This window comes from Semicossyphus pulcher, unplaced genomic scaffold (genome assembly GCF_022749685.1).
Source record: "Semicossyphus pulcher isolate SPU_LCO1_2020_fin unplaced genomic scaffold, fSemPul1.0.p SCAF_2, whole genome shotgun sequence".
NCBI lineage: Eukaryota > Metazoa > Chordata > Actinopteri > Labriformes > Labridae > Semicossyphus > Semicossyphus pulcher.
The window spans coordinates 27500054-27525852 of NW_027211693.1; the positions used below are offsets into that span (position 1 = coordinate 27500054).

Here is a 25799-nt window from a genome sequence, read left to right on the forward strand (position 1 = left end):
TGAGGCAACAGCGCTGACCACTGCACCACCGTGCAGAAGTTTGGTTTTTATTGTGCAACGTGCACAAGCTAGTTAAAAACTAGCTGGTAGTTACCAAGAACTTAGTAAAGGTTTTACACACAAACTTATAAATAGCATTGCAACCTGATCCTGCTCTTTACTGTGACGTTATCCCCCATCCAGCCCATCAGCATGAAATTATTACATTTCCCTGAGGTGAGCCAAGCTGAGAAGATGAAGACAGGCAGACAGGCGCTGCTATGGGAGAGCGAAGGTAGCTTTAGAAGCTGATACTCACAGGAAAGACTCATTTGTCACCCTTGTCTCAAAGCCATATGTGATAGCCAGAAGTGTGTGTGTGGTGGGGCAGGGATCATGAGAAGCAGCATCACTGCTCTCTACCACATGCTCTGTTTGTCTCTCACATTTTCTCCAGTTCTGCTTCTCTCTCTCTCTCTCTCTCTCTCTCTCTCTCTCTCTCTCTCTCTCACTCTGACCACTAACTGTTCCCCCACAGCAGGCACATGGTGATTATGGTGCGTCCGCATGAAGACATGTCAGTGACGTTATGAAGCACTGAGCAGTGTCGAACTTTTTGGTTCAACTCTGTGGCCAGCTGTTGCCATAGCAGGATTTGGGCTGTGTGTGTGCATGTGTGCATGTGTGCGTGTGTGGGTGCATGCGTGCGTGCATGTGTGTATGTGAGTGTGTGCATGTATGTGACTGTACTGGCGTAGGAGCCAGTGAAGGGGACAAACTCATTTGTCACTTGTGGTTTCACATGTCTGCTATTGAAATTGATGACAAATCTATGAGGTCTCTCCCTCTCTCTCTCTCTCTCTTTTTCTCTCTCTCTCTCTCTCTCTCTCTCTCTCTCTCTCTCTCTCTCTGTGTGTGTGTTCATATTTGTTGGCTTACATGTGGGTGATGTCATACATGAGAGCTTCTTTTTCTCACACTTTCTGAAGGCCCCTGCAGACTGTCACAGTGTGCTGACATAGCATGCAAGGAGTGTGTGTTTGTGTATACATGTGCATGATGTAGTGTGTGTATTTTGATTGCTTTTACTGGACGCTTGCTGCAGACCACAGGGAAACGATGGCATTCAACCTCCATCATACACGCCTGTCATCCACTGTTATGACGCCTGCTGCCTCTGTGTGCCTGTGCACAAAAACATGGGTGTCTATTTGTGTATGTTTTGCTCTTTTCAGTCTGAGGGGCACATAAATTCTACCTGGCAGGCTTGTTAGAAAGTTTGAGATGTAAACTGGACGGACGGCGAGTTTAATCTGCCGTTAATCAGCTCCTCGGAAAACTCACTCAAGCATCAGACACTGCAGATTGCTCTGCCTCTCCTGTAACTCCCTCTTTGTGTTTTTCCCAGTCATCACTTTACTCTCCCCCAGAATCGCTCCATTCACCCCCACCTGCTTCCACCCTTCTCCCCCCCAATCATCCCTCGTTTCCCTCAGAGTGCGGTCGCCTCCCGGCTCCCTCCTCTGCCGTTTTCTCTTCCTCTGTTGTGTGTGATGCCGAGAAGCCCTCAGGATTAAATCTAAGTCTTTTGTTTATCATCTCAGCTATTACTGTTAATGCTGGCTCCCCCTCTCTCTTTGCTGCGTGTGTGCGTGTGTGTCCACGCATGCATGTGTGGGCAAGCTCTCAGATCAAACACAGCGTAAGACGAGCCCATAAACAAGCCTTCAGTACCACTTAGGATTTTCAGGGAGAGTCAGTTTGGGTGGGTGCACGGAGGGGGAGTTAGGTACAGAAATCAGCTGCTCTGTTTATGTACCTTTCAGTGGTGATTACCGGTCCAATCCGTCTGTTTAACAGAGGAAATATCATAGCCATGCAGAGTGTGTGTGTGTGCTTGTGTTTGAGACCAGGAGATGCATATGGTACAGTTGCAGTGCAGAGGGCTGGAGAGATGCCACAGAGTTGCGTGGAATTAGAGCGCTGGTGCAGCAGTAAGTGTTTATTTACTCATACGTTCAACCTTAACTGAGTCAGGAGAGTGAAAGCAGAGGAAGCAGAGGACCACCACAGACCAGAGGACTGAGGATATGTGTCAGACATACAGTATAGCCTTGGCAGCGGCCTGTGTTTCCACACAGTGCAGTGTGTTCTGTGTGTGTCCCTGTGAGTGGGCAGACACACTGGCAGGTAGTGCCCAGCCTGAAAGAGGGAATATATTTACAGAGTCCGTTTACAGAGTGGAATATATAACAGAGATGAATGGGCTACTTTATAACTTTCATTAAATTACAGTGCAGTCAGAGCATAATTGAGTCATGTTTGTGCCATGTGCTGTTCAGAATATAGCAGGTAAATGGAGACGTTCAACTGAAAGTGTAAATACTTCAGGCCTTATAATATCAGGTTTAGTCCATGAGTAGGGGCTGATTTTTCCTGGTGGGAAGTATTTTCATTACAGGAAAATGTTGGTAGTTTTCCCTTCCGGCCACTAGATGGCGCCAAAGTAAAACAAATAAAATAAAGAGATGCTACTGAAGGTAATAAATCAGTCAATAAATCGTTTTAGTGGTCGGTGTTTAACCAGCAGAAACAGTCGTCTTAGTTTTCTCAGCCGCCAGTTGTTTATGTAAGCTCTGTAACTCGAAATAAAAGCAGTATATCGCGCTTCTTTTTTCGGATGTGATCCTAATCCCCCTCCAGCCACCGGAAGCGCTAGATAAAGCCGAGGTTGCAAAGTGCGTCACAACGCGGAGCTGCTCAGAGTAAACGGACCCTGCTGTCCAGCCTCAACAGTCTTCCCTTTTTCAGTTTGCACAAGAAACCAGCGCTGACGTTTCTTCTCCAGCATGGTGAAGATCGCTTTCAACTCGGCTCTGGCGCAGAAGGCGCTGGGCAAAGAGGGGCCAGCCGCAGTGAAGGTGAGCTAACGGGCTTCAGTCTGAGCCCGGTGTCCGTTTATAGTCTGGTAGCAGGCCTGCACCGGCCGCAAAGCAGGCGGCTGCGACCGTGGAGTTCATCTGTGTAGATTTTATATGACCGAAATGCGTTTTGCTTTATTTCGGCTATTTTGATACTGAAAGGTGTGCTGTGATTTTTGCTAAATGCACGCAGAGCCATATTGCACCTGCTGCAGCACACAGTGGGACCGCCCATCTTCTGCACAGCTGTTCTGCAGAGGCCGAAGGCTCTGTGGGATTAGACATTACTGAGTCAAAGCTTTATGCGTTAAATAATTACATCCATTGCGTAAAATATTATAATTCACTGTACAATTACTGACAGCTTTGCGTGCATGTGTGTGTTTGTGTTTGCTTGTATGTGTGTGTTTAGGACCCTGAACTGGCCTCTGTTCCAGCGGGCAACGAGGGCTCCACAGGTCGCTGTCTGCTCACCCTGCTGGGCATCGCCTTCATCCTCAGTGGGCTCATCGTGGGGGGAGCATGTCTCTATCGATATTTCACCCCCAAGGTAATAATGTGTACGTGTGTGTGTGTCTGTGTGCACATAGCCTCAGTAAAAACAATGTTATTGTTATTACTAGGCTATTATTGTTGTTGACATAGGACAGCCACACATTTGCCGAATCACACAGCATCTGTCCAGGCTACAAAGTACTTTAAAATTGATGTACACAATAGATAGCCTTTATCAGGTTTTTTTTTCAAAAGCAAGTCAGGAAAATGTGGTGGCACAGAGGTCACTTCAGTTTGATTCTATCTGGGGACCTTTGTTGCATCTCATACCTGTGTCTGTTGTCCTGTGTATCCTTAATGTACATACACTGCCAGTGTCTAATAAACCAAGGCGCCAAACTAGAATCTTCTGGAAAATATGTCCTGACTTGCATTGTTAAGAAATGTGAGATGTGCACCTCAGAGCAATTTGATTTAGAGCAACTTGTTTATTAACAGTTGCAAACTCTATCTGTGCTGCTTGTTTTGGATGGATACACCTAAACAGTACAATTCATTAGCCACCCTTTTAAACGCTGAGATTACCTCTTTCTTGGGAGTCTCCAATTTAACACTGATTATTATTTTAACTGTTAATATTGAACAGCAAACCCTTACTTTTCAACCTCACAGCGGATTTTATGTCAGATGTTATCTGTAAATCTCTGCCTCTTTGACCAGAGCCATGCAGGTGGGAGCAGAGAGGAAGTGTTACTGGTTCATGAAGACTTATTGAGGCTGCTTCGCCTCTTGCCTTTGTGGGAAACTAGAATGCTGACTCTCGCTAACTTCCGTCTTTTAGTGCAGACTTCATCGTTTTAGATTTTGCTGTGTCAGTGGGAGGGTCTCCACAGGGGGTTTTCTTTAAAGCAAAATGAAGCAGTGTCTTATTAAACAGTTAATACAATACAAGAATTATTCATTAACCATATTAAAGACTTAACATTCTTCTTGCGGTAGTCGATGATATTCTAGTTATCCATTAGTCCTGTCATTCAAGAAACAGTGTCACTTTGAGGAACAATTAAGTTTTATTTATTCATATCTTATCACATTCTTCCCTTGGATTTAATACAGACATGACAGGCTGGACTGAGAATAAAAAAACAGAGCAACTTCTTCTCTCTTAGCTCATTATTTTGGTTTGGTTTAGCACCCTGAAAAATCAAGAGGCACATAGATCCACATAGTCTTCTTCTCAGGAGCTTGTACCATTAATTCATAGCTTCATTTAAAACATATTTAGACTTACCTGAACATTGATCTGGTATTGTGAAAGGTCACTTCTAAAGGATGCCCATTTTGCCCCATTTCTACACAAAAAAAGAAACAAAGTTACAGAATCAATAATGTATTGATTTTTTTCTGCCCTCTGGTGGTCAAACATCATGTAAAGAAGCTCTGGGCTTCTTTAGCAGCTCTTTTTGCACCAAATTATGCCTCTTCGATGTTTCACGATTCAAAAATCTTTAAGTAATAACAAACAGTTGCCATTTATCAATCGGCTGCGATGCTCGACACCCAAACCAAGCGTCCTATTCCTAAGCTGCTGCAGGATGTTATTATCTTACTAAGTCTGCTGCAGTTTGTTAAACTAAAAATGTAAGAAAATCCAGGAGGGTTTTTTCTTCATCTATATCTGTTTTTACTGTCTGTATGCGTCTTTGTTTGCATCAAAGTGATTTATTTTGCTCCTGCTCGGGCCTGTGTCCTGCAGAGGCTGTATCACGGTGCGATGCAGTTCAATGATATGTCCGGTGGAGCTGGAGGAGAGAGCCAGCCGTACTATCTGCCACGGGTGGAGGAGGAGGTGGAGATCTCTGACAGCATGGCCGTCATCAGCGTCCCGCCTCCCCGCTTCAGACCTGGAGACCCTGCTTACATCCTCCATGACTTCAACAGGGTAACACACACTCTGAATACCCCACACACAGGGCTGTAATGATGGTGCACTCCTGATAATGTAGTTTAGATTCTCTCCTGATTACTTTGTGTGTTTGTGTGCGAGCAGAAGCTGACAGCTTACCTGGATCTGACCCTGAGGACCTGCTTTGTGATCCCTCTGAACACCTCGGTGGTGCTCCCTCCTCAGGACCTCATCGACCTCTTCTCTCAGCTGATGGTGAGCACTGATCAGTTTGTGTCTTCAGGACAATTGAAGAGACCTAGCTGGGATGATAGACAACTATTACGACACAGTGCTGATATTAAAGACCAAGTATTACCTGCGCAAATCCAGGGATTTATGATCATTCCAGTGACTGTCGTTGCTGTAATCCTTTCCAAACCTGTCGTGTCTGAAATATGTAAAGTCAGAATTTCCAGCACACATCACCTTCCCTTATCCCAGACATTATATGATATTAACAGCTGTGTATGAATCAGAATGAGTAATCTCCCCGAGGATTTATTGCTGATGCAGTTTCACTTGCACTGTGTTTAGATGTTCAGTGAAAGATGGGGTCAGAAGAACACGAAACATGACACAGCTCTGTGATGCTAACTTAAATGCTAACACCATCATGCTAACAGTAACCAGGCTAATATGCTGGTACAATGGTCACCATGTTCACCAACTTATTTTAATGTGAAATAAACATAAAATACAGTTGAGGCTGAGGAGAATGCTTTATTTATTTATTTATTTGTTAATCATAAACCAAAGTGTTTATTTAATAATTACCTGAAGATGGCAGTAGATGAAAAGTTAAGGGATGAGTCATTTCTACCCCAAAGCCATGATGCTATAACATGGCAGCCTTTTCAGTTATGTCTTAGTATGAGAAAACGTACTAAGATTGTTGGTATTATTTAATATTGATTATTATATTTAACCTGTTTTTTTTACTCTGTACAATATGTGTTTTCAAGTTAAAAAGTTTTGAATATTTTTTATATGTACACGATTCAGTTCCTCTTAAACATTTCTTGTTTTCTTTTTAGTTCTAGCGAGAGGGTTCTGTGTTCAGCCAGACAAAGTTTGAGCAGAGTTTGTGTCAGGACTGAACGTAGGCACTGAGAGTTACGTTGGCTTCAAAGAATCTCTTTTTGCTGAGCTCTTCATCGTGACATGTTGTGCAGCATTTGGCGTTTGGTGGGTGGTGCAGTGAGCGGATTTCATTATCTACTGTCAGAGTGTTTAACAAAAAGCAAAAGTTTAGAGATGATTCATTAACATGAAGTCCTTCCCACTCTTTGTGTCCACACTTTGCTGCAGTCGTGTTCACTGCGCTTCTTTTCTTATTATGAAAGAATAAAAGTGATTGAATATGTAGTAAGATTTCTTTTTGACCTCTTCTTTTTGTCCCAGTCTGGCTCTTACCGCAGCTACTTGGTGCATGAGGACCTGGTGGTGACAGAGCGTATTGATGATATCAAGCCTCTGGGCTTCTACATCCGCCGGCTGTGTGATGGAAAGGAAACATACAGGATGCAGCGCCGCTCCAGCCTGCCAGGTCTGAATTTTCTTAACAGCTAAAAGTAAAACCTCACAACACTGAATATAAAACACCACAGAAGTAGCTAATTCAGGCTATTTAAGTAATGTGGCTACAAAACTCACAGTAACTATTTTGGAAGAATACCTGAACACTCCCAAGTCAGAATATCAGAATATTCTTCCCATTCTGCCCACCTTACATAGATGTAGCATTAGCCTTGTACAGCTTGTCACCGATGATACACAATGATTTTCAGCGAGCCCACATAGCTTTTGTTATGAACAATCATTAAAATCTTCTGTTCCTTTTTGTTATGCGACATTTAAGCTGAGCTGTCATATAATTAAGTTTGTATTCCCTTAGAAAGTGGAGGCTAGTTAGCCTAGCTTACCTTGCTAGGTCAGATTGTTATTTCAGCCCTCGTCTTTATTGGATGGATAGAGTTGGAAATGAGAGAGGAGAGAGTGGGGATGACATGCTGCAAAGGGCAGAGGGTCGGAGCCCAGTCGAGGGCTGTGCCTTTATACATGGGGCGCACGCCTAATCGCTAATATTTCTAGTTTTTGTTTTGATAGGTGACCAGACTGTCACAGCACGAAGGAATGTTAATCTTGTAAACTCAGCCTTCTGTATGCCACCCTCTATTGTGAACCACAAAATGATGTCACTTCTGAAATCATCAAATAACAGATCAATAGTAACATCAGCACATTTACTTAGCATTACACTTAGGCATTGATTTTCACAGACGAATGTTTATGCAAGTTAACACAACTAATCAAAACACCAGTACCAACAAGGGCTGGGCGATATGGCCAAAATCACGATATAGGATCTTTCATATCTCGATCACGATATATATCATGATATATCATGTTTTCTGGTAATTTAACAAACAATTAGTCTGTATGAAATAACCACATGGTAAAGCCTCTTTTTTGGGTAATCCTGTGTGAATTAAATACTTGACAAATAAAAAGTACTAAGAGTCCGTTTTCACGTTAATGTCCATGTTAATAAGCAGCGCCTCCCTCTATGGTTCGCTCCAGGTTCACTCCCATGTGCAAAGATTAGAACGTAAAGTCAAAATGACATAAAAGTTGCCATAAAGCAGTTCAGCTGCTGGTTTTGTGACATCACGATAGAGACGATATAGAAAAAAAATACTATAGACATTTTCAAATGTTTTAACGATGTATATTGTCACATTGCCCAGCCCTAGTACCAACATAGTCAAACACAACATAAAATCCTGGCGCCCTGGAGATCCCTAATGTAGAAAGGCTTTTTTTTCGTCCAGTGTTTGCCGTTTGCCGTTTGGCGGTTGGTGGTGCAGTCAGCACATTTCCTTTTCCACTCTGCGAAGGTTTATAATAAAAAGCAGAAGTTTGGGGATGATTCTTCAGTTAGAAACAAGTCCTTCCCATTCTTTTCTAAGCAAAAAACAATATTTTTCCAAGACAAAATAGATTTTTGTTCCACTTGAATGAAACATGCATTCACTTAAATATCTTGGACTAATGTTTCTGTTTCTTTGTGTCTGTCAGGTGGAGGCATCCAGAAGCGCTCCGCAGAAGACTGTTTCACCATCCACCACTTCGAGAACAAGTTTGTGACTGAGACCAGGATCTGCAAGGCTTGATGGGAAAGCATGAGCGTAGATCAGAAAGAGAGTGTGAGAGGGAAAGAGACGGAGTGAGAGTAGGAGGGAGAAGGCGAAGGAGGGAACAACTTTTAGCAGAAAGTTACTTTTGTATAAAACAGTTTTTGGCTCCCTGCTTTAACCCCAGTGATAAGTGAGTTTAAGTTACAGCGTTACATAGCCTAACCCCCCTCCTCTGCTGTATCCCCTGAACCTGCTCAAATATTCTAGTTAGACTCGTACTGATAACCAGCGTCATCCTGCTTACTAAGGATATTATATATGTTTTGTTATGTTGTTTTTGTTCTTTTGCCGTAGCTTCCTGCTGACTTATCTTATTGTTGTTACAACATCCAGTCACCTCCAGACGAGTTGTTATTCCTACTACTGAATATCCAAGAGTTACTGAGAAGTCATCCATATCAGACCTGTCTGTGTGTCAGCGTACTGTTCTGATCTGCTGTATGTTGTATAGTAAAATAGCACAAGTCACCCTTGAAACGTACGGTACAGTATAGTGACAGTACACATGTAACACATGGTAGTCAGCGTCTTTGATGGGTGGTACCAGAGCTGCTTAAACCTAGAGCTCACAGTCACCATTTTTTGTAGATATTACCCAGAGTGCCCTGCTGCTCCCAGAGGCCCTCTGCTGTCCTGCTGTGTGATTATTTTATTTAACTGATGATGTCATACCTGATGGTGAACAGTCCAGCACCCTATATGATCAGTGTTTGTGTTAGTGTATAACTTCATGTGTGACAATAAACTTGAAGGATGGTTGATGAGCTAAAGGAGAGAATAAGCTAAAGGGAAATTTCACCAAATTGGACTTTGACAACATTTTCAGTCGGAGTTTATGAAATATTGTTTATGAATTTGTACACCCGGAACATGAGGTTTGATGTAAGTGGCATCAAGTTTTGCAGCTAAACGACGAGTATTTAAATTTTGTACAGGAACAGTTTGTTTCTGAAAAATCCTTGAATGAATCTGCACATTTGTCCCTGATTTGGAAAACCCTCAAAGAAAAACTTGAAAGTATAAAAAATGGCCTTTTGCCACATTACTTCAGGTTGTTTTCAGTGGTTTCCCTCTCGATGCCTGTACAGAAAGACAATCAGACAGGACGTGTGCTTGTAAAAATGTGTTTCTGTCTCAGCTTTTTAACAATACTAAAAACCAATGTTGTGTCCAGCTACTGAAACAGATCTCACTTTGTTGCTGAATAAAGTAACATTTCTTTACCTACTTTATATTTCGGCTCTTTTCCTTCTTATTTCAGTGCAGATGAAAGCAACGCTTTGGATAATCTCTATTTACAGATTCGACATAGGCAGGGACGTGGATTTCCGGGACGGCAAGTCCTCTGGTTTCTGTTCGTACTACGCTTATAGTCTGAGTAGTATTGACCAATCACGTATCAGCGGGCTGCGGCGCATGCAGCAAAAACACCCAGAATGTAAAGGCATCCCGGCTCCCATCAGCGGCTATCTGACGATGATTTATGGTGCGTTCCATTTGTACTTGGAAATTCCGAGTTCCCAGTCGGAAATTTCAACTGGAACGCCCCCTGAGGTCGGATTTCCGACTCGGAAAGTCGGAGGAACCTCACCAACCCCGACCTCATAATCAAAGATGGCTGCTCCGTGCATCAACAGTAAGAAGTACACTTCTGTCTTGTGTCTCATTAAATCAGTCCTGCTGTCCTATTTCTACCTGTGGAGATGTTGTGGACCTTGTTCTGTAGTTGTCTGTATTCCGAGAGAGCAAGCACAACTGTTTTACTGGAGGGGTCCATATCTTGGTTTTCCGACTTGTTGTGGACGTCATTCCCAGTTCCGAATTCCAGGGTAAATGCAGACATCTGCATGCTAACAGCTAACAAAATTCAACTTGAGATAAATTCTCGTTGTGTCACAAAAGCCGCTCATCGCTCAGATTTCCCGACTTCCTCAAATGCATCAGAAAGGATTGATGTTCAACAAACAAGCATTTTTAAAGTAGTTTTCTTCTCTTGAGGACAGACCTGACAAAGCTTTAATTTGTACTTTTTACAAATCTGCATCATGATGCCGAAACTTCAGCAAAGGTGAGACCAATTAATTAAAGTAAATCACAAGAAAAACGGTTTCTTTTTCTGTTACAATGCAGCACGCGGAAATGGAAGTCGTTTATATCTAACTGCTGGCTACACGCTCGGCATGTTCACCGTTGACCAAGCTATATCGTCGTCAGACTATAGCCGATGGGATGCGAGATTGCACTTTGGAAGTCCCACACCAACCTTTCATCATCCTCTGAAACTGTTTCTGTGATTGTACCTGGAGGAAAAGTGTAGCTGGTTGGGTGGTTTCGTGTATTCTGGATTACCTGATGCATATTAGAGATTTCACCTTGTATCAGGAACAGCTCACTGCTCACCAGGGTCATACAGATTTAGAAAGAAGAGACACACCTTTTATTGAAATATAAATACAAAAAATACATTTTAAAGCTATTTTTTCACAGACTTATTTGCACGTACATTATATTTCCTTAGTTTTTAGGAATAGTCTTTATCCCAGGATGAAGTAGTTGAGACTGAACTTCAACATGAGAGTTTTGAGAGGCTGGCTGTACAGTCAAGTCTTCCTCTTGGTCCTCTGCGCCGGTTATACAGGACAGGCGCCTGCTGAAAGTGATGCTTTCTGGTAAATCCGGCTTGCTCAGTCGCCTCCAGAATTCATCAGTTGTGAAATAGTACATGAGCGGGTCCAGGCTGCAGTTCAGGCTGGCCAGGCAGAGAGCGACGGGGTGACATCGCAGAATAAGGTTCGTGAGGGTGCAGCTGTTCAGGGCTTTGGCTTTAGCCAGGAAGTCCAGGGGCATGGTGACATGGTAAGGAGCAAAGCACAAGAGGAAGACAACAGCACAGCTTAGCACCATCCGCAACGCCCTCCGCTTCTCCCCTCGGTCAGGAAAGGCCCCGACTGTCGACTCCCGAAGGCTCCCTGCAGTCAGACAGGTGCAGGCCAACACCAGGATGAGGGGGATGATGAAACCCACGAGCTCAGCGAGGATCAGGAGGACCCAGGCTGCAGGCATACTGACAGTCCTCATAGGCAGCTCTGAGAAACACACCAAGTCATTTTGGGTGAGGTGGGTGGTGTTCTCTGAGGTGGGGGACTTTTCACTTGAATCATCAATAAATTTACCGCTCGGGTTCCTCAGAAGAGGGAAGGGCAGACAGCCCAGGCAGACTAACAGCCAGCCGAAGGCACAGATAATCCAGTCTCCTCTCCGCCTGGACGAGTTGTACCTCAGCGGACGCATGATGAGCTCACAGCGACGCACACTGACACACACCAGGAAGTAGATGGAGGCGTACATGTTGACATACTTGAGATAGAAGCAGATCATGCAGAGAGGATGACCAAAGGGCCAGGTGTTCTTCAGGTAGTAGTAGATCCGCAGGGGCAGAGAGAGCACCTGAGGAGAGCAAAGACGAAGTGTGACGATGGTTGGAGAAGAACGACAAACAAACAACAGCAAATATAAAAAGAAATAAACTGTAAACTTTGGATGAAATGCTTCTATTTAGATGAATGAGCTTCTTCTAAACTGTTACTTCATTCGAAAAACATTTGTAAATCTGTGATAAATTAGAAACTAATGCATTAATTGGTCCACAAAATAAGAATCAAGGAGAATTTTTAATTGTTAAACTGTTTAAATGATTGGTTTGTATTTGGGATGTACTTTAATTTAAACCAATAGCAGACATGCCGATTTTTTACAATACATTTTGGCCTATTGCAGATGTTCATACTGATATGTTCACATACGCAGGCATGAACTTCAATGCATTTTAAGATGAACATATCCACAGACAAAAAAGAAAAATTACTTTAACTTAAGTAAAATGGAAAACACACTGTATTTTAATGTAATGTTTTTAAAGATGCATAATTGTAACAGAGTGAGAAGTGAATGTCATTGGATTATCTGAATCGTCAACGGCTTGATGTGCAACCATTCCTGAAGCTTCATCTTATTGGCTGAAATGTTTTGTGCCTGTACTCTCCAGCACCTCTTGTTTATATTGTTTTATTCAAATCATGTGGTAGATGCCAGCTTGATTTGAATAGTGAAACTACACAGCTGAAGCCTCACACTACTTTTACTGACTTCTTGCACAGCTTCTGAAAAATGAGAAAATTGCTGCTTTGTTTGTTGAATGTTATCAGTTCCGTTTTGAGATGTTCTTTACAGAACACTAATCTCTATTTACAGATTCTACATAGAAATATAGAATGTGTAGGCAGGGGCACAAGTGTTCTGGTTTCCATGTGTAGTACGCTTGTAGTCCAAAAAGCAGGCATAACATAATCCTCCGTAATCTTCAGCAAGTTCAACTAACAATCTGTTGTAGATCTAAAATTCAATTTGAGATTAATTCCCTGACACGGTGTCACAAAAGCCGTTCAGCGTTCAGATTTCCCGACTTCCTCGAATGCATCAGAAATTATCCATCCGACTTCCGTTCAACAAACGAGCATTTTAAAAGTAGTTTTCTTCTCCTCTTGAGGACAGACCTGACAAAGCTTCGTTTGTACTTGTTACAGATCTGCAACATGATGTTGAAATTTCAGCAAAGGTAAGACCCGTTAACTAAAGTAAATCACAAGAAAAACAGGTTTCTCTTTCTGTAAACAAAGCAGCACGCGGAAAAGGAAGTCGTTTATGCTAACTACATGCCCCGGCATTTTCACCGTTGTGCCCAGAGGCTATATCGTCTCAGACTATAGCCGATGGGATCCGAGATTGGCAGAACACAAGCAACTTGATGACCAAAAGTTGTGTGCCTATAGAAGGAAATTTTAAGTTGTTGTGAAGGTAGTTTTCCTCCTGTGAAGCATCCTAACTGAATCGCTAATGACAACATAACATTTTAATCTATGTATGAAATGTAATTATAAGTTGTTATTATAACTGTATGCATTATATATATTAATGTATTTATTCATTAATACTTAGGTCCATTTCCTGCTCTGGTACAACGGAGCAAATGTGCTCATTTGATGTGGCTGGAGGCTCTGGCAGAATGTGATCTATTTTGAACTTCAAAGCTTTACATGTCTTCATCTGTGCATGTCTGTAAGGACAGTTGGTAAATGTTTTACTAGACAATAAAAAGGTTTCTTTATAGTGTATAATGTGCTCATGTACTGTATTATCTGTTATCATTATAGCTGTATTTTACTGAGCTGTTGATAATTCATTAACTATTTATACACCTGCTTTGGATGCTTTACAGTAGCCTACTTATAAATGCTTGCTTGGGGATAAAATAGCATGCTTATTTTAAAGGAGAGTCCATGACTTGAAACATACTGCTCATATATTAGAATGTAATGAAAACATGATAAAACAGTTGAAACATGAAACATTTCATAAGACATGGAAGGATCTTTACCTGCAGCAGGTCGGCCACAGCCAGGTTCAACATGAACACCACGGCCTTCTTGGTTTCTCTGACATAAACTCTGAACACCCAGATGGCCAGCACATTGCCCAGCAGCCCCGGTGCTAAGATCACACTGTACACCACTGCATACACCTGGTGCTGGTACGTACGGAGGTCTGTGACGCTTTCACAGCTTTGGTTGCCTAAGCTCATCTTAAGCAAAGGTCTGGATACCGTAAACTGTTCTGACAAGCTGCCTTGTTCACTACCAGGAAGCTTGTATCAGGAAAGCTGCTTGTAGTCAAGTGATGGACATGTGTGAGCATCCATGCTGTCCGTTATGTTGACTCCATGCTTCTTTGAGTGACGTTAAAGTGAGTCCAGCGCCGGTGAATGTTTCAAACAGCAGTCCCGGCAGCATTGCAATCTGGTAGAGGAGGAAAATAATGGGTTAGTTCAAAGGCACCTGCCCTGCCTCTTTCCCAGTGCATGTTGGGATAGATGAAAGCAGGCATTAGTAGAAATCAGGAACTTGTGTGAGTGTAAATAAGCTTCTGAGGACAACATGTTTTGCATGTTGGACAGTTTGCTATCAGATATTGAGAAATGCTTCCTCCATCAGACACATTGCACATTGTACAGCACTCAGTCACACACATGCACACACACACACACACACACACACGCAAACAGGCTCAAACTTGTAAACCACCCCCTCCAGTGCTTTATACAGGGTGTTTAAACAGTGCATACCATAACAAATTATCAGTGTAAATGCAGATCTGTGGTGTCATTTACTGTAAATATGCAAACCTGCAGATAGCTTATGCAACAGTCTCCCACGTTTGTTCACTGCTCACTGCCACTAGAATCTCCATCTGCAGGGTCGCCTACAATACGCCAGTGTGAAACACTTAAGTGCGAAGCACCAGTGAAACTAGTGTGGTTAAAGGAGCATGACAAGCCTCACGTGTGGTTAGAAGGTCAGACTCAGATAAGCCGATCTCTTCAATCGTGCATAGATATGAGGGACAGTTCCTGCATTATGTTTTTAACGCTTCGAGTAGCACAAAATGAAAGTGATTTCAAAAGATCTATGGTAACCGTGGGCCCTGATACACTTATAATGGAAACCCACAGTAACGCCTGCAACATTTCCAGCTTGTAGGCGTGATGCACCTAATGCTGTACTCATCAGTAGGTGTGTGCTGGTTCAGCATCCTTCCTGTTTGCTTCCAAACTCAGAATTCACAATGTGAGCTATAATGATTAATCCCTTTAAGACACAGCTTTGTCTATTTTTTTAACCTGGATTAACCTGACTCTAGCTAATCATGCTACAGAGAAAAAGCAAAAGAGAAAAAAGAAAACGTTGCGGTATCATCAGTTTATAGCTGAGACATGTGGCTGGATGATTTCACTCATCAGTTTGAACTTAAATTAAACACACTGGTAGTGAGCTTCTGCTTTTTGAGACATTTCAGACATTTGCTTTAGAACACTTTTAACTGTAATGGAGGAAAGCATATTTATATGTCTCACAAAATGCCTTAAATGTTTGTCATTAGTGGAGAGTTACAGAGGCTAATTTACAGCGTTAGAGGAAGTGTGACAAGCAGCAAGGAAATACTTTGACATAAATAACTGTGGTGAAGCACATCTGTTTAACACCAAGCATGAGGATGGATTTATCACAGAGTTTGTTACTGTTTTTAGTGTTTATGGGAAATGACATGGACTAGAGTCGATATTGACTAACACAGATTCATTTCCTAACTATCAGACACTCTTCACTCTGCTCCGTCTCAGTTAGAAGCGATGCACTAAGAAAATAGATAAAAGAAACAGAGCAACAGTGTAAAAACACTACACAACTCAAAATTGCAGTAGCAGTAAAATGTACTACGAATATAAAAGTAAAAGCAGTCGTTCCATTATATAACATTTTAAGATTATAGCACTGATGCGCCAACATTTTACAACTCGTATATTAAGGTCTCATATAAATCCGAGTGGTTATGAATGGTAAACGGTAAATTGACTATTGCATCGTGCTTTTCTAGTCTTCCGACCATTCAAAGCTTTTTTACACTACATCACATTCACCCATTCACACACTGATGTGCCAATTTCCAATCACTAAGAAGCCCATTCATACCCGATGGCAGTGTGACCAGGAGCAATCTCGGGTTCAGTGTCTTGCCCACGGTAGACACCTTAACAGTTGGGGATCGAACCACCAACCTTACGATTAAGAGCACCTGACTCTGCCACTGAGCCACAGCCGCTCATGATATAAATGACAGAAGAGACAAAAGAATCATCTGCACAAATTAATCAAAATTTTCTTTGACTTTTGTCGTGACAAGGAGCTCCTACTTTGTTTTTGGGTTTTTTTGAGCGAGGTCACAAACGTAAAATTCTTGTGGCCCAGTAAATCAGTCTTTAACAGTATGATGTGTTTTATAAGGTTATTATGTTTTGATGTGAATAAGTAGTTTAATATATAGAGGAGTAGAAGTTGGCCCGGGGACTAAACCAATCAGCAAGCTCATGTTCTTATTGCTCTGACAGATGCGTCTGGTCACCATCCAGTTCACACAGATATCACCTGAGAGACCTAACCTTTACTAAGAAGCAAGTTCAACCTAACCATCTTGTGGTTGCGTGGTTTTACTAATCCTAACAGTGAGGATAGTGGTCACACAACAGTAGTTATCAGCTTAATATATCAACCCAGGGTTTCTATGAGCGCATCCACAGAAAGGGGGCCGTGTTCGTAGTAAACCACCGATCACTAACATGAACATGAACGAGTCTGTCGTCAGCAGATCGGCATATTTAACAAAAAATCATCGACTGTTTGAATGTGCAAATTAAGTCTTGTCATAATATCACTGCTCCATCATTAGTGCACAGTAGATCTGACTGTAGTATAAACATTGTATTCTATTAAAGTAATTAATTGCTCAGATGTATTCTTAGTGTTTGGCAGTTTTAGACAGTTTCTTTTTGCTCTAGCTCCGACGGTGTCAAACAGAATAAATAAAAACCAGTTAAAAAAGGCGTCAGTGCTTTATAATTCCCTGTTGTAGGATTATGTCAGTAAAGCACGATGAAAATCTTTCATTCATATATTTCACAAAAGAAAGCAGAAGAGTTTCATCTCTGAACCATAGACTGTAGAAAAAGATGGACGCCATGACAGCTCCCTAAAAGTGAAGCCAAACCCTCTCTATCGCCCCCTGCTGACTGGCTGCAGTATAGGTCATAAAGCCCACCTCCTCCATGTTATCAGATGGGACATGAGTCAAACTATAAAATCAAAATACACAACAAATACATTTTTCTCAAACATGGTTTCTGTCATTATAGTTAGTTCTTATCATGCTGATTTACGTCCAAGTGTTTATTTGTCTGACAAGTTTATTTTTAATGAGTTATTTGATGCTGTAAAAAGTATGATTGACAGCTCTGTTGACAAATACGGCTCCTGCAGCCGATCAGTTCCTGATCAGCAGAGTAGAGGAGGAACAGCAAGAGGAGACGTAACTAAAACAATCACTACAGTCATTGAAGTTTCCATAACTGTGAATGTCTGCTTCAGACCAAAACGAGGAAGCTGTTCTGCTGTTAAACACGCCGAGGTGCGCGATCCTTGCTTTAAGTTAAGTGTGTGTTGGTTAGCAGAAGTGGCTACGGCTGCTCCACTGATCTCTAATGCGCAACTCTGGCTCCAGATGACGCCACCAGCGCAAGATGGCAGCGCCCGTGATTGGGGCTGTCATCCATCTATACATACAGTCATTGCTCTAAACACTCTCTTTCTCACCCCTAGATCAGACCTCTGGGATAAAGACACCTGACTGCTTTGTACAGGTTGAACTCTTATCCTGAAGATAACCTGCTCCAGGACAGGTAAGTTGTGCAGCACAATATACTATGGCGATGTACTAAAAAATTATGACCCTGAAGTTACCTTACTGACTGCAAATCCTGCTTTGTTTAATACGATGACCGTAAGCCTTTAAAGACACGTTCACAAAACAAGATGGCTGCCGCTAATGTGCAACTTTCTGAATCTGCTATCTAGTCACTATTGACCAACTGGACAGAATAGTTATGTTAAACATCTGTGTATGAAGTCGAACTGAACTCCATATCAACTGGAGGTTGAGCCTAGCTTCTTAGCCTAGCAGCCTGCAGCTACACCCAACACTACTTTGCTGATGTTGTAAGTCTTTGTTGTAGGTCTGCGCTTGTTGACGTGTGTTCACCTTGGAAAATGATTTGAGAGATTTACATTAAACAGTTTGGGTGTGTCAGGCTAGTATAAAGAAGCATACATGCATATTCTTTTCTCACAACTGTACTAATGTGTACAGTACTTGACTTTTCACCACTGCTTCCCTGATAGGAAGTTACTGAGCAGAGGGGGTTTGCTTTCCTCCACATGACTCTGCCCTCTGCTTTTTAATCCTGCTTCACATCAATAAGAGAGGTCTCCAAGGGGACCTTCACTCCCCAGACTAGCTTTTAGCTTTAGTGACCTTTGACCCCCTGTGACTGTTTAGTGTGATTCTACACTCATTACTCTCACGTTCACACATACAGTATGTTTCGGTCTATGTGATCTTGAAGGACTTGTTATGGTTAGCCATCACTGTTCATGTCCTCCTTGTGGCTTATGAGAGAAGTTGTATGTGTGCATTAATGATCCATTAAGGCCAGCTCTTATGTGTGCAGCAGCTACACATCATCTTACTGTGACAGAAACACCCATATGAAGCTTTTGGGTTCACTCAAAGAATTTGTGTTTGGATAAAGATCTGCACTCCTACCTCAGGATTCAGCTGTTTTAGTCCTTCTATCTTGCCAATGGAAACTTATTATTTCATCCACTGTGATTCATCTCTCTGTGGGTTGTTGGCGTGCACACACTTTTTCCACTCAGATACGATAGCTAGCCTCATGTATCAGCACCCGAGATGTTGGCGCCCAGCTCCCGGGTCCCTCCTTGTGTCCTATTCCGGCAAACAAAACATGTCGTGATCTCCAGCGTAGAGACGTACTCACTGACTTAGAGATAAAGGAACTCACAGACACTCTGACACTGGCCTACAGACACACTTTCACAGCCTCAGCATAACTGACATTCCTCATGTTGGAGAAACATACACGGTCCCCCATGAGCCATGACTCCACACCGAAAGCATCCAGCTGCTACAGCCACTCACACAAATGCTCCCTTTTTTCTTTAAAGACACTGTAAGATTGATAATGAGTATCTCACCTCCGTCTTCAAACTTGAAACTGTGTCGCTTCAAAAAGCAGAAGGATGAAGCATCAGCAAACGCACATGCCATCCCCTATCTCCTCCCTCTCTATGCTCTTCTCTTTCTCTGTCCTTACCCTCTGGTTCTCTGAGTTTGCCTCCTGTTGTGTCCCTGGTTTACAATTTTAATCTTTCCTTTATTTCTGGTTTGGATTTCTTGCGTTGTTCTGTCTATATCTGTGTCTGTCTCTTTCTGCGTCTCTGCTGTACTGGGGGTTTTGGCACACATGGGGCTTCCGGTGAGTGTGGGGGTGTGGTTTACAAGAATGTTTGACACTGAGACTTCTTCTATTACACTATTATGGCTGCTTTTTTTTTTTCTCGTGGTCAACATCTATCTGCTATTTTTGTTCTTTGATTGACAGATGAAAACATTGTAATAGATCAAGACCAAGATTTTTACTTTAAGTGGAAACAGAAAAGGTTTTTATTGCCATTTTTAAACTGATTTTGGTTTTGTTTTCTCACATATTTCAGGACTAAAAAACAGATAAAATTCAAGTTTTATTTTTTTATTTTTTTATTTATTTAACCTTTATTTAACCAGATAGTCCCATTGAGATTAAGAATCTCATTTTCAAGGGAGACCTGGCCAAGACAGCAGCAAAAAACAAAAAGTTGCAGACAGACGCACAAACAGGGACAAATTAAAAAAGAAAAGAAAGTTGTACAAGCAGGCAATTTAAAGACATCGACATCTTATGGAAGTCTTTCATTTGATAGTAAAAAGATAAGAAATTGGAAAGTTTTGGTTGTTGATTCAGATCCATTGCAGTTCAGGTTGTCTGCCTTGTTGTGGGGATATCCGCTGAGATGACTGTGGTTTAGCAGATGTAAGGGAAGGTGTTTGGAGGGCTGACTTTCAGTTTAAAACCGGTAACTGCCAGAAGCCAGTAGCTGGCAGTTACCGGTTTTCATGGGTGCTGTAACTGCTGTCAACCGTCTTCACCACTTTGTGTGGTGAGAGGAAGTACAACCAACGTGATCTGGCACCTGTTTTCTTTTGCTGTGACCTCAAGAACTTCACTGTGCAGGAACTTAAAGTACACGACAGTGACAAACATCAAGGTAGCAGATCAGACAGGAAGCACAGACTTTAATTACATTACATTATAGTACAGTTTACATGCATTTACATCCATTAATGATATAGCTTATTTAAAAAGTTGCATTGCTTCTGAAGATGAGCTTACAAGCTGCAGCTTATGTACATTAGGCAACTCTTGTGATATTCATGTATTGGGTAACACGTTATGAAACACAGACGTAAAACCTCTCAGCTGCTGATTGAAGATTTGTGTATGCTTAAATCATGTCCTCTCATAGGTTCTTCACACTGACGTCAAAGCTCTTTGGGTCAGTTTGTATTCAGGCAGCTGTGAACTCATCGCGTTGTCCAACAGAATGCTTCACAGAGACGTTCAGCTGTGTTACTAACCTGCTACTCTCTGTCTGAGCAGCTACTCTCCATGCTCATCAGTCTTTGCTGTGCAGGACGCTGGGTCGGGGAGCTGATAGGGGAAGAGAGGAGCGAGGAGGTGAAGGAGGAGGTGCGCCTGGCGAGGTGCAATCTGAACTCCGCTGTTAGAAAGTAATAAAGCAGGGGGTTGAGGCAGCAGCTCAGGCTCGCCAGGCACAGAGACACAGGGTGGAACTGAAGCACAGCAAGCCTAGTTGGACAGTGGGACACTATGCCCTGCGACACCATCAGGTAGAGCAGGAAGTTGAGGTGGTAGGGGGCAAAGCAGAACAAGAAGAGGGCCGAGCAGCTCAGTACCATCCGTAAGGCGCGCCGCTTATCACCGTCTGTCTGCTTTTCAGGATATTTATCTGCCTGTCCGCCGGAGGGGACTGACTGCAGTCGGCTGCGTGCTGAGGAATTGAGTGTGGTCGAGTATTGCTGATTCTGGGTCTGTCTTTGGATGAGGGACCGAGCAATGCGGAAGGAGCTGTAACTGATGCAGGCCAAAGGAATCAAAAAACCAAACAGCTCAGCGAGAGCCATCATGGTGAGTGAGACAGAGAGGGGCAGCCGGCGCATGGGCAAGTCCTTAAAGCAGCCCACTTTGGTAGGACTGGGGCTGGGGCTACTTAACGGTGGTGCATAAGGCGCGGTGTAAGCTAACGGATGGTTGGTTGTGACATTAAAAGGAAAGGACATGTTATAGTCTGTCTGTGTGCCGATGTCAGGACTGGTGCTGCTGCGCATCAGTATGAAAGGCGAGCAGGCCAAACCAACAACCACCCACACTATAACACTGATCAACAGGTCATAGCGCCGCCTCCACTGGCGAGCGGCAAACGGGTTTAGCAGGAAGACACACCTCTGCATGCTGATACATACCTGGGAACAGAAATGATGGTGACATTAAATAATTGACCAGATTTAAAGTCACAGGAAGTACATCTGTTCTGAGAACTGTGGAGGCACAGACCTCAACTCAAATGACTTCCTGTTATTCCCAAAGTAAAACATTGACATTTGACTCTCTGACACTTTACTGCCTGCTTACCAGGAACACTATAGCTGCATACATGTTGAGGTATTTTAGGTAGAAGCAGAACAAGCAGACGCCTCGTCCAAAAGGCCACTCGTGTGTGAAGTAATAATAAATCCTGAGGGGCAGGGAGAGAATGTGGGCCAGGTCTGCTAATGCCAAGTTTATCATGAAGATCACCGCCTTGGTCTTCTTGCTGTGGAGCAACATGCAGAAGAGTTAGCCATGTCCAGATCATTTTTTACGCATCACACGTTTGTGTTTGTATCATGTACCTGATGTGTCTGCAGAGGACCCAAAGGGCGGTGCTGTTGAGCACCAGCCCGGGGATGAAGAGGAACAGGTAGAAGTATGTGTACATCTTATCCATGCTCTGATTCCAGCTGGTCATGTTGTGGCCACATCCTGAGGACGAGTTGGGAGGGGACTCCCCCTGCCATCCAGATGTATTCAGAGTCATTTCAGTTTACTTATACACCCATAACACCTGATAGAGGGAGAGGAAAGATGAATATGTCCGAGGCCTTAGTTAGTCAATCATAATGAACAGGCTATGTAGCACAGCCCTTCAAAGTAGCTGTAATAAAACCTCCTAAAAACCCTCCCCTTGACTTAGCACCCGAGCTAACTATGGACTTATGTTTGACCTCCTCTTTATTACAAAGATCCCCGAGAACGTTGTCGCTAATCAGTTATGTGACCTTCTTTGTAACGACAGTATATTTGAGGATTTTCGGTCAGGATTTAGAGTCCACCATAGCAAACGAGACGAGCAATTGCAGGAGTAGTGTAAGTTAGATCTTTGTGTTACATTTGACACGTTTGGCTTTCACATCCTGCTACAGAGACAAGATCATTTTTGATAGAGGGACCGCTTTATTTATCGGATCAATCTCGGTTTGTACAGTTTGTTATTTTTATTGCTGTGTGTTTGCTCCCTGTCTGTCTGTCTGTCTGTCTGTCTGTCTGTCTGTCTGTCTCTATCTGTCTCACTCTTTCTCTCCCTCCCTGTATCCCCTCAGCCCAGCAGCTTGCAGCGGATGGCTGCTCACCGATGAGTCTGGTTCTGCTCGAGGTTTCTGCCTGGATCATGGAAGTAACTCTTTGCCAATGTGGCCGCGTGTTTGCTCATGTTGGATTAATGTTGGGCCTCTGTAAGTAATATTACAACGAGTGTCATGAGAGAACCCTGGTTGTGATTAAGTGGTATATAAATAACATTTGATTGATTGATTGAATTTTATATAACTAACACTTCAAACAGTATGTCATCAATTAAGTATTACTATCAGATCTTCTAGTTTGTACTAACTGTTTTTATATATATTAGTTATATAATTATGGTATGTCTATAGAAAGGTTATATTATAAGCAATAAATAATGACAGCACTTGGGTTGCCAAATTATGAAAAATATCTATTGCTACAATTTTAACCCGAGGACCATTAGTAGTTTCTCTGCTGCTTTCAATCGTAAAATAATTTTAGCAGACGAGTAGATAAACTATGCTTAGCTGTCAAACCTTGTGTTCGTTGTAATGTTTATGATATTTATATTTTGTATTTTTCTGATCATTTTAAGGGAACTTAAAAGTAGATACGTTTATTCTGCATTTTGCTATTGATCGGTGATGCCAACAAAAGAGTCTCCTCAGTGCCTCCTACAGTGTGACATTTAGTCTTTTTAGCAAACTTAATAAACAGAGTGGAAAGTTTTGGGAGTTCAAAAGCTATGATGATCAAATTCGATCTATAGGGTTTCAATATGTATGTATATATATATATATGTATTCTGGAAAAATTGGTACTCTCCTGCAATTAAGTATACAACATTTTACCATTATAATGTTGATAAGTCATTTAAGGGGCGCTCTTCTGTTCTGTTCCCTCATTAGAGTTATTTAGCTTTTAGTAAAGAGGTTTTTCTACAATCCATCAGTTCTACAGTTTTAAATATTATGTGGTTCATAAATATATTTTGGCTCATATGCAACATTTTCCAGCAGGCAAGTGGTCCAAATGTCCACTGGTGTGGTCTTCCTGCTGGACCGAAGAGCTGGCTAAAGAAAGCAAATATTCATTCTTGTGGAGGATAAAGAGCAGCAAACAAGAAATAATTTGACACCTGGCAACCCAAATGTCAATCTGACTTGTAGCTGTACATTAATAATTTATACGTGTTCAAATATTATTTGAAATATATAAATACAAACAAAAATATCAAAACTTTTGTGGCAGGAAATGTGCAGTAACATGTCACTAAATTATTTCACTTCTCTTGCATGCATCATTTATAATTATAGCTTCTTTCTCTTGGTCTGATTATGTTTTCCATGCAATGTATTTGCAGACTGGCAGACTAAAAAGTGTAAAGAATCAGAGGTGACTCTGTGCGGCCAAAGATTGCAGCAGGAAGTGTGTGAAGACAGAACACTCAACCTGTTTGTCACTGAATCAACGCTCTTCCTCCAGCTATTAGATAGAGACCACACCCTTCCTTTGCCGGTCCCAGGGGGGAACAGAGAATCTGCGACAGTTTATTGCTGCTTTATTGGATTTTTTTTTAACACTTTTGACTCTTGCGCCTATTGGCTTATGGAGTTCTCAGTCGGCTACAGATAGCTCCACTACGTCACCTTTAAGGTTAAGATTTGTGCAACAGTATGTCCTAACACTTGACTTAAGGAAGTTATACACGTATCGGCTTTGTCAGAACTTGTGAGGATAAATTGCTGACTTAAATATTCTTATGATTGTTGTGTAGAAATATCACTCTGACTACTCATTCAGTTTCTGTTTCTACGCCTTAGTTTCAGCCGTAGAGTCAAATCACTGATGACATTTCAAAACGGTCACATCAAAAAGTGTTTAAATCATTTAGCTCACAAAAATATTAGAACTTTTAACATTTTCCTTCTAATTTGACTTAAGAAATGCCTTTAAGTGAAACCTAAATATGTACACGGATCAATTGTGTTGTTACTTGAAATGTTAAGTGAAATATGATTCATAATAAGCCCCCTCTCATCAGCAAAATATGACATGTCATATAACATGACTTTTACCACAAAAGTTCAGACCGAGGGCAGCAGTGTGACCGCTCCCAGACAGTGTTTCTCTAAACAGACTGTAATTACCTTATGTCTCCTCGTCTTCTCCCTATATGATCAGCATGGACAGAAAGGAGAGGTCAGTGACCACTGGCGACCACATGCTCCAGCAGCTTCACACTCCTGTGTAAACAGCAGGCTGACGCACGAGCACTCTCTCCTCCTCGAGCGCTACAGTAACAAACAGCGTCAACGGCAAACTTTCCTGGCTTACTTTTGCAGCAGAGAGAGAAACACACCCGCTGTGTGCATGTGCAAAAGTGAGCACTGACTTGCCAATAATGTCGTATCTGTTGCGTAATTTCATGTGGTGTGAGTTGATCTCAGACTCGTCTGGCTCTCGGTTTCTTGGGTATGGTGATGAGGGGAAGGGGAAGCTCTGCCCTCACGCATGTGCGTGTTTGTCTTCCATTTGCTACGTCATTCAGTCTCTGACAAAACTGAAGATGCGCACAATACTGTCTACATTTAGAGGTTGAGTGTGTGGTTAAGAAAATAAAACTACAGCAACTACAGAGAAAAACATTAAATGAATACCTATCAGGTGGACAGATGATAGTTCGTGTTTGCTCATTTGCAGACGTCTTAAAACAAACTGTTCATGCACATTGAATGTATACATCTGCAGGTCTTTACTGTAGTCTAGTAAAAATGTTGTCTCTAATTGCATCCTGCAATGTTTGGAGTTGTGACAGAGATAAAAATGTCCATCCGCTTCCCCTATCAGATGCAACACTTCCTGTTTTTAAGCTGTTGTTTCTCATATCTGCAGTTTTACAATTCTGATAGGCAGATTTGTGTCTACATGTAAGTCTTTAATGTGTACTTTAGTCCACCCAGGCCGGGTAGTATCACGTGTGGTTTCTGATAGTGAGGAGTGGCATGATCAGC

The 25799-nt window shown here is 42.2% G+C and overlaps 2 protein-coding genes across 2 annotated transcripts; one reads left to right on the plus strand and one right to left on the minus strand.

Moving 5' to 3' along the window:
• The first annotated feature begins 2538 nt into the window (after positions 1 to 2538).
• On the plus strand, positions 2539 to 9772 carry LOC138598300 (integral membrane protein 2A-like). Its single transcript, XM_069670058.1, has 6 exons — positions 2539 to 2900; positions 3313 to 3450; positions 5152 to 5337; positions 5446 to 5556; positions 6745 to 6889; positions 8422 to 9772. Exons 1-6 carry the CDS (start codon positions 2829 to 2831, stop codon positions 8514 to 8516), a joined length of 747 nt encoding a protein of 248 aa, XP_069526159.1. The 5' UTR covers positions 2539 to 2828; the 3' UTR covers positions 8517 to 9772.
• A 1182-nt stretch (positions 9773 to 10954) lies between these two features.
• LOC138597843 (uncharacterized) lies at positions 10955 to 25246 on the minus strand. The gene is made up of 7 exons (XM_069669364.1): positions 24936 to 25246; positions 22074 to 22285; positions 21814 to 21994; positions 20746 to 21644; positions 19259 to 19286; positions 13975 to 14241; positions 10955 to 11987 (listed from the first exon to the last, which is right to left on the minus strand). The coding sequence occupies exons 2-7, from the start codon at positions 22256 to 22258 to the stop codon at positions 11055 to 11057; spliced, it is 2493 nt and encodes an 830-aa protein (XP_069525465.1). The 5' UTR covers positions 22259 to 22285; positions 24936 to 25246; the 3' UTR covers positions 10955 to 11054.
• Positions 25247 to 25799: the final 553 nt, after the last annotated feature.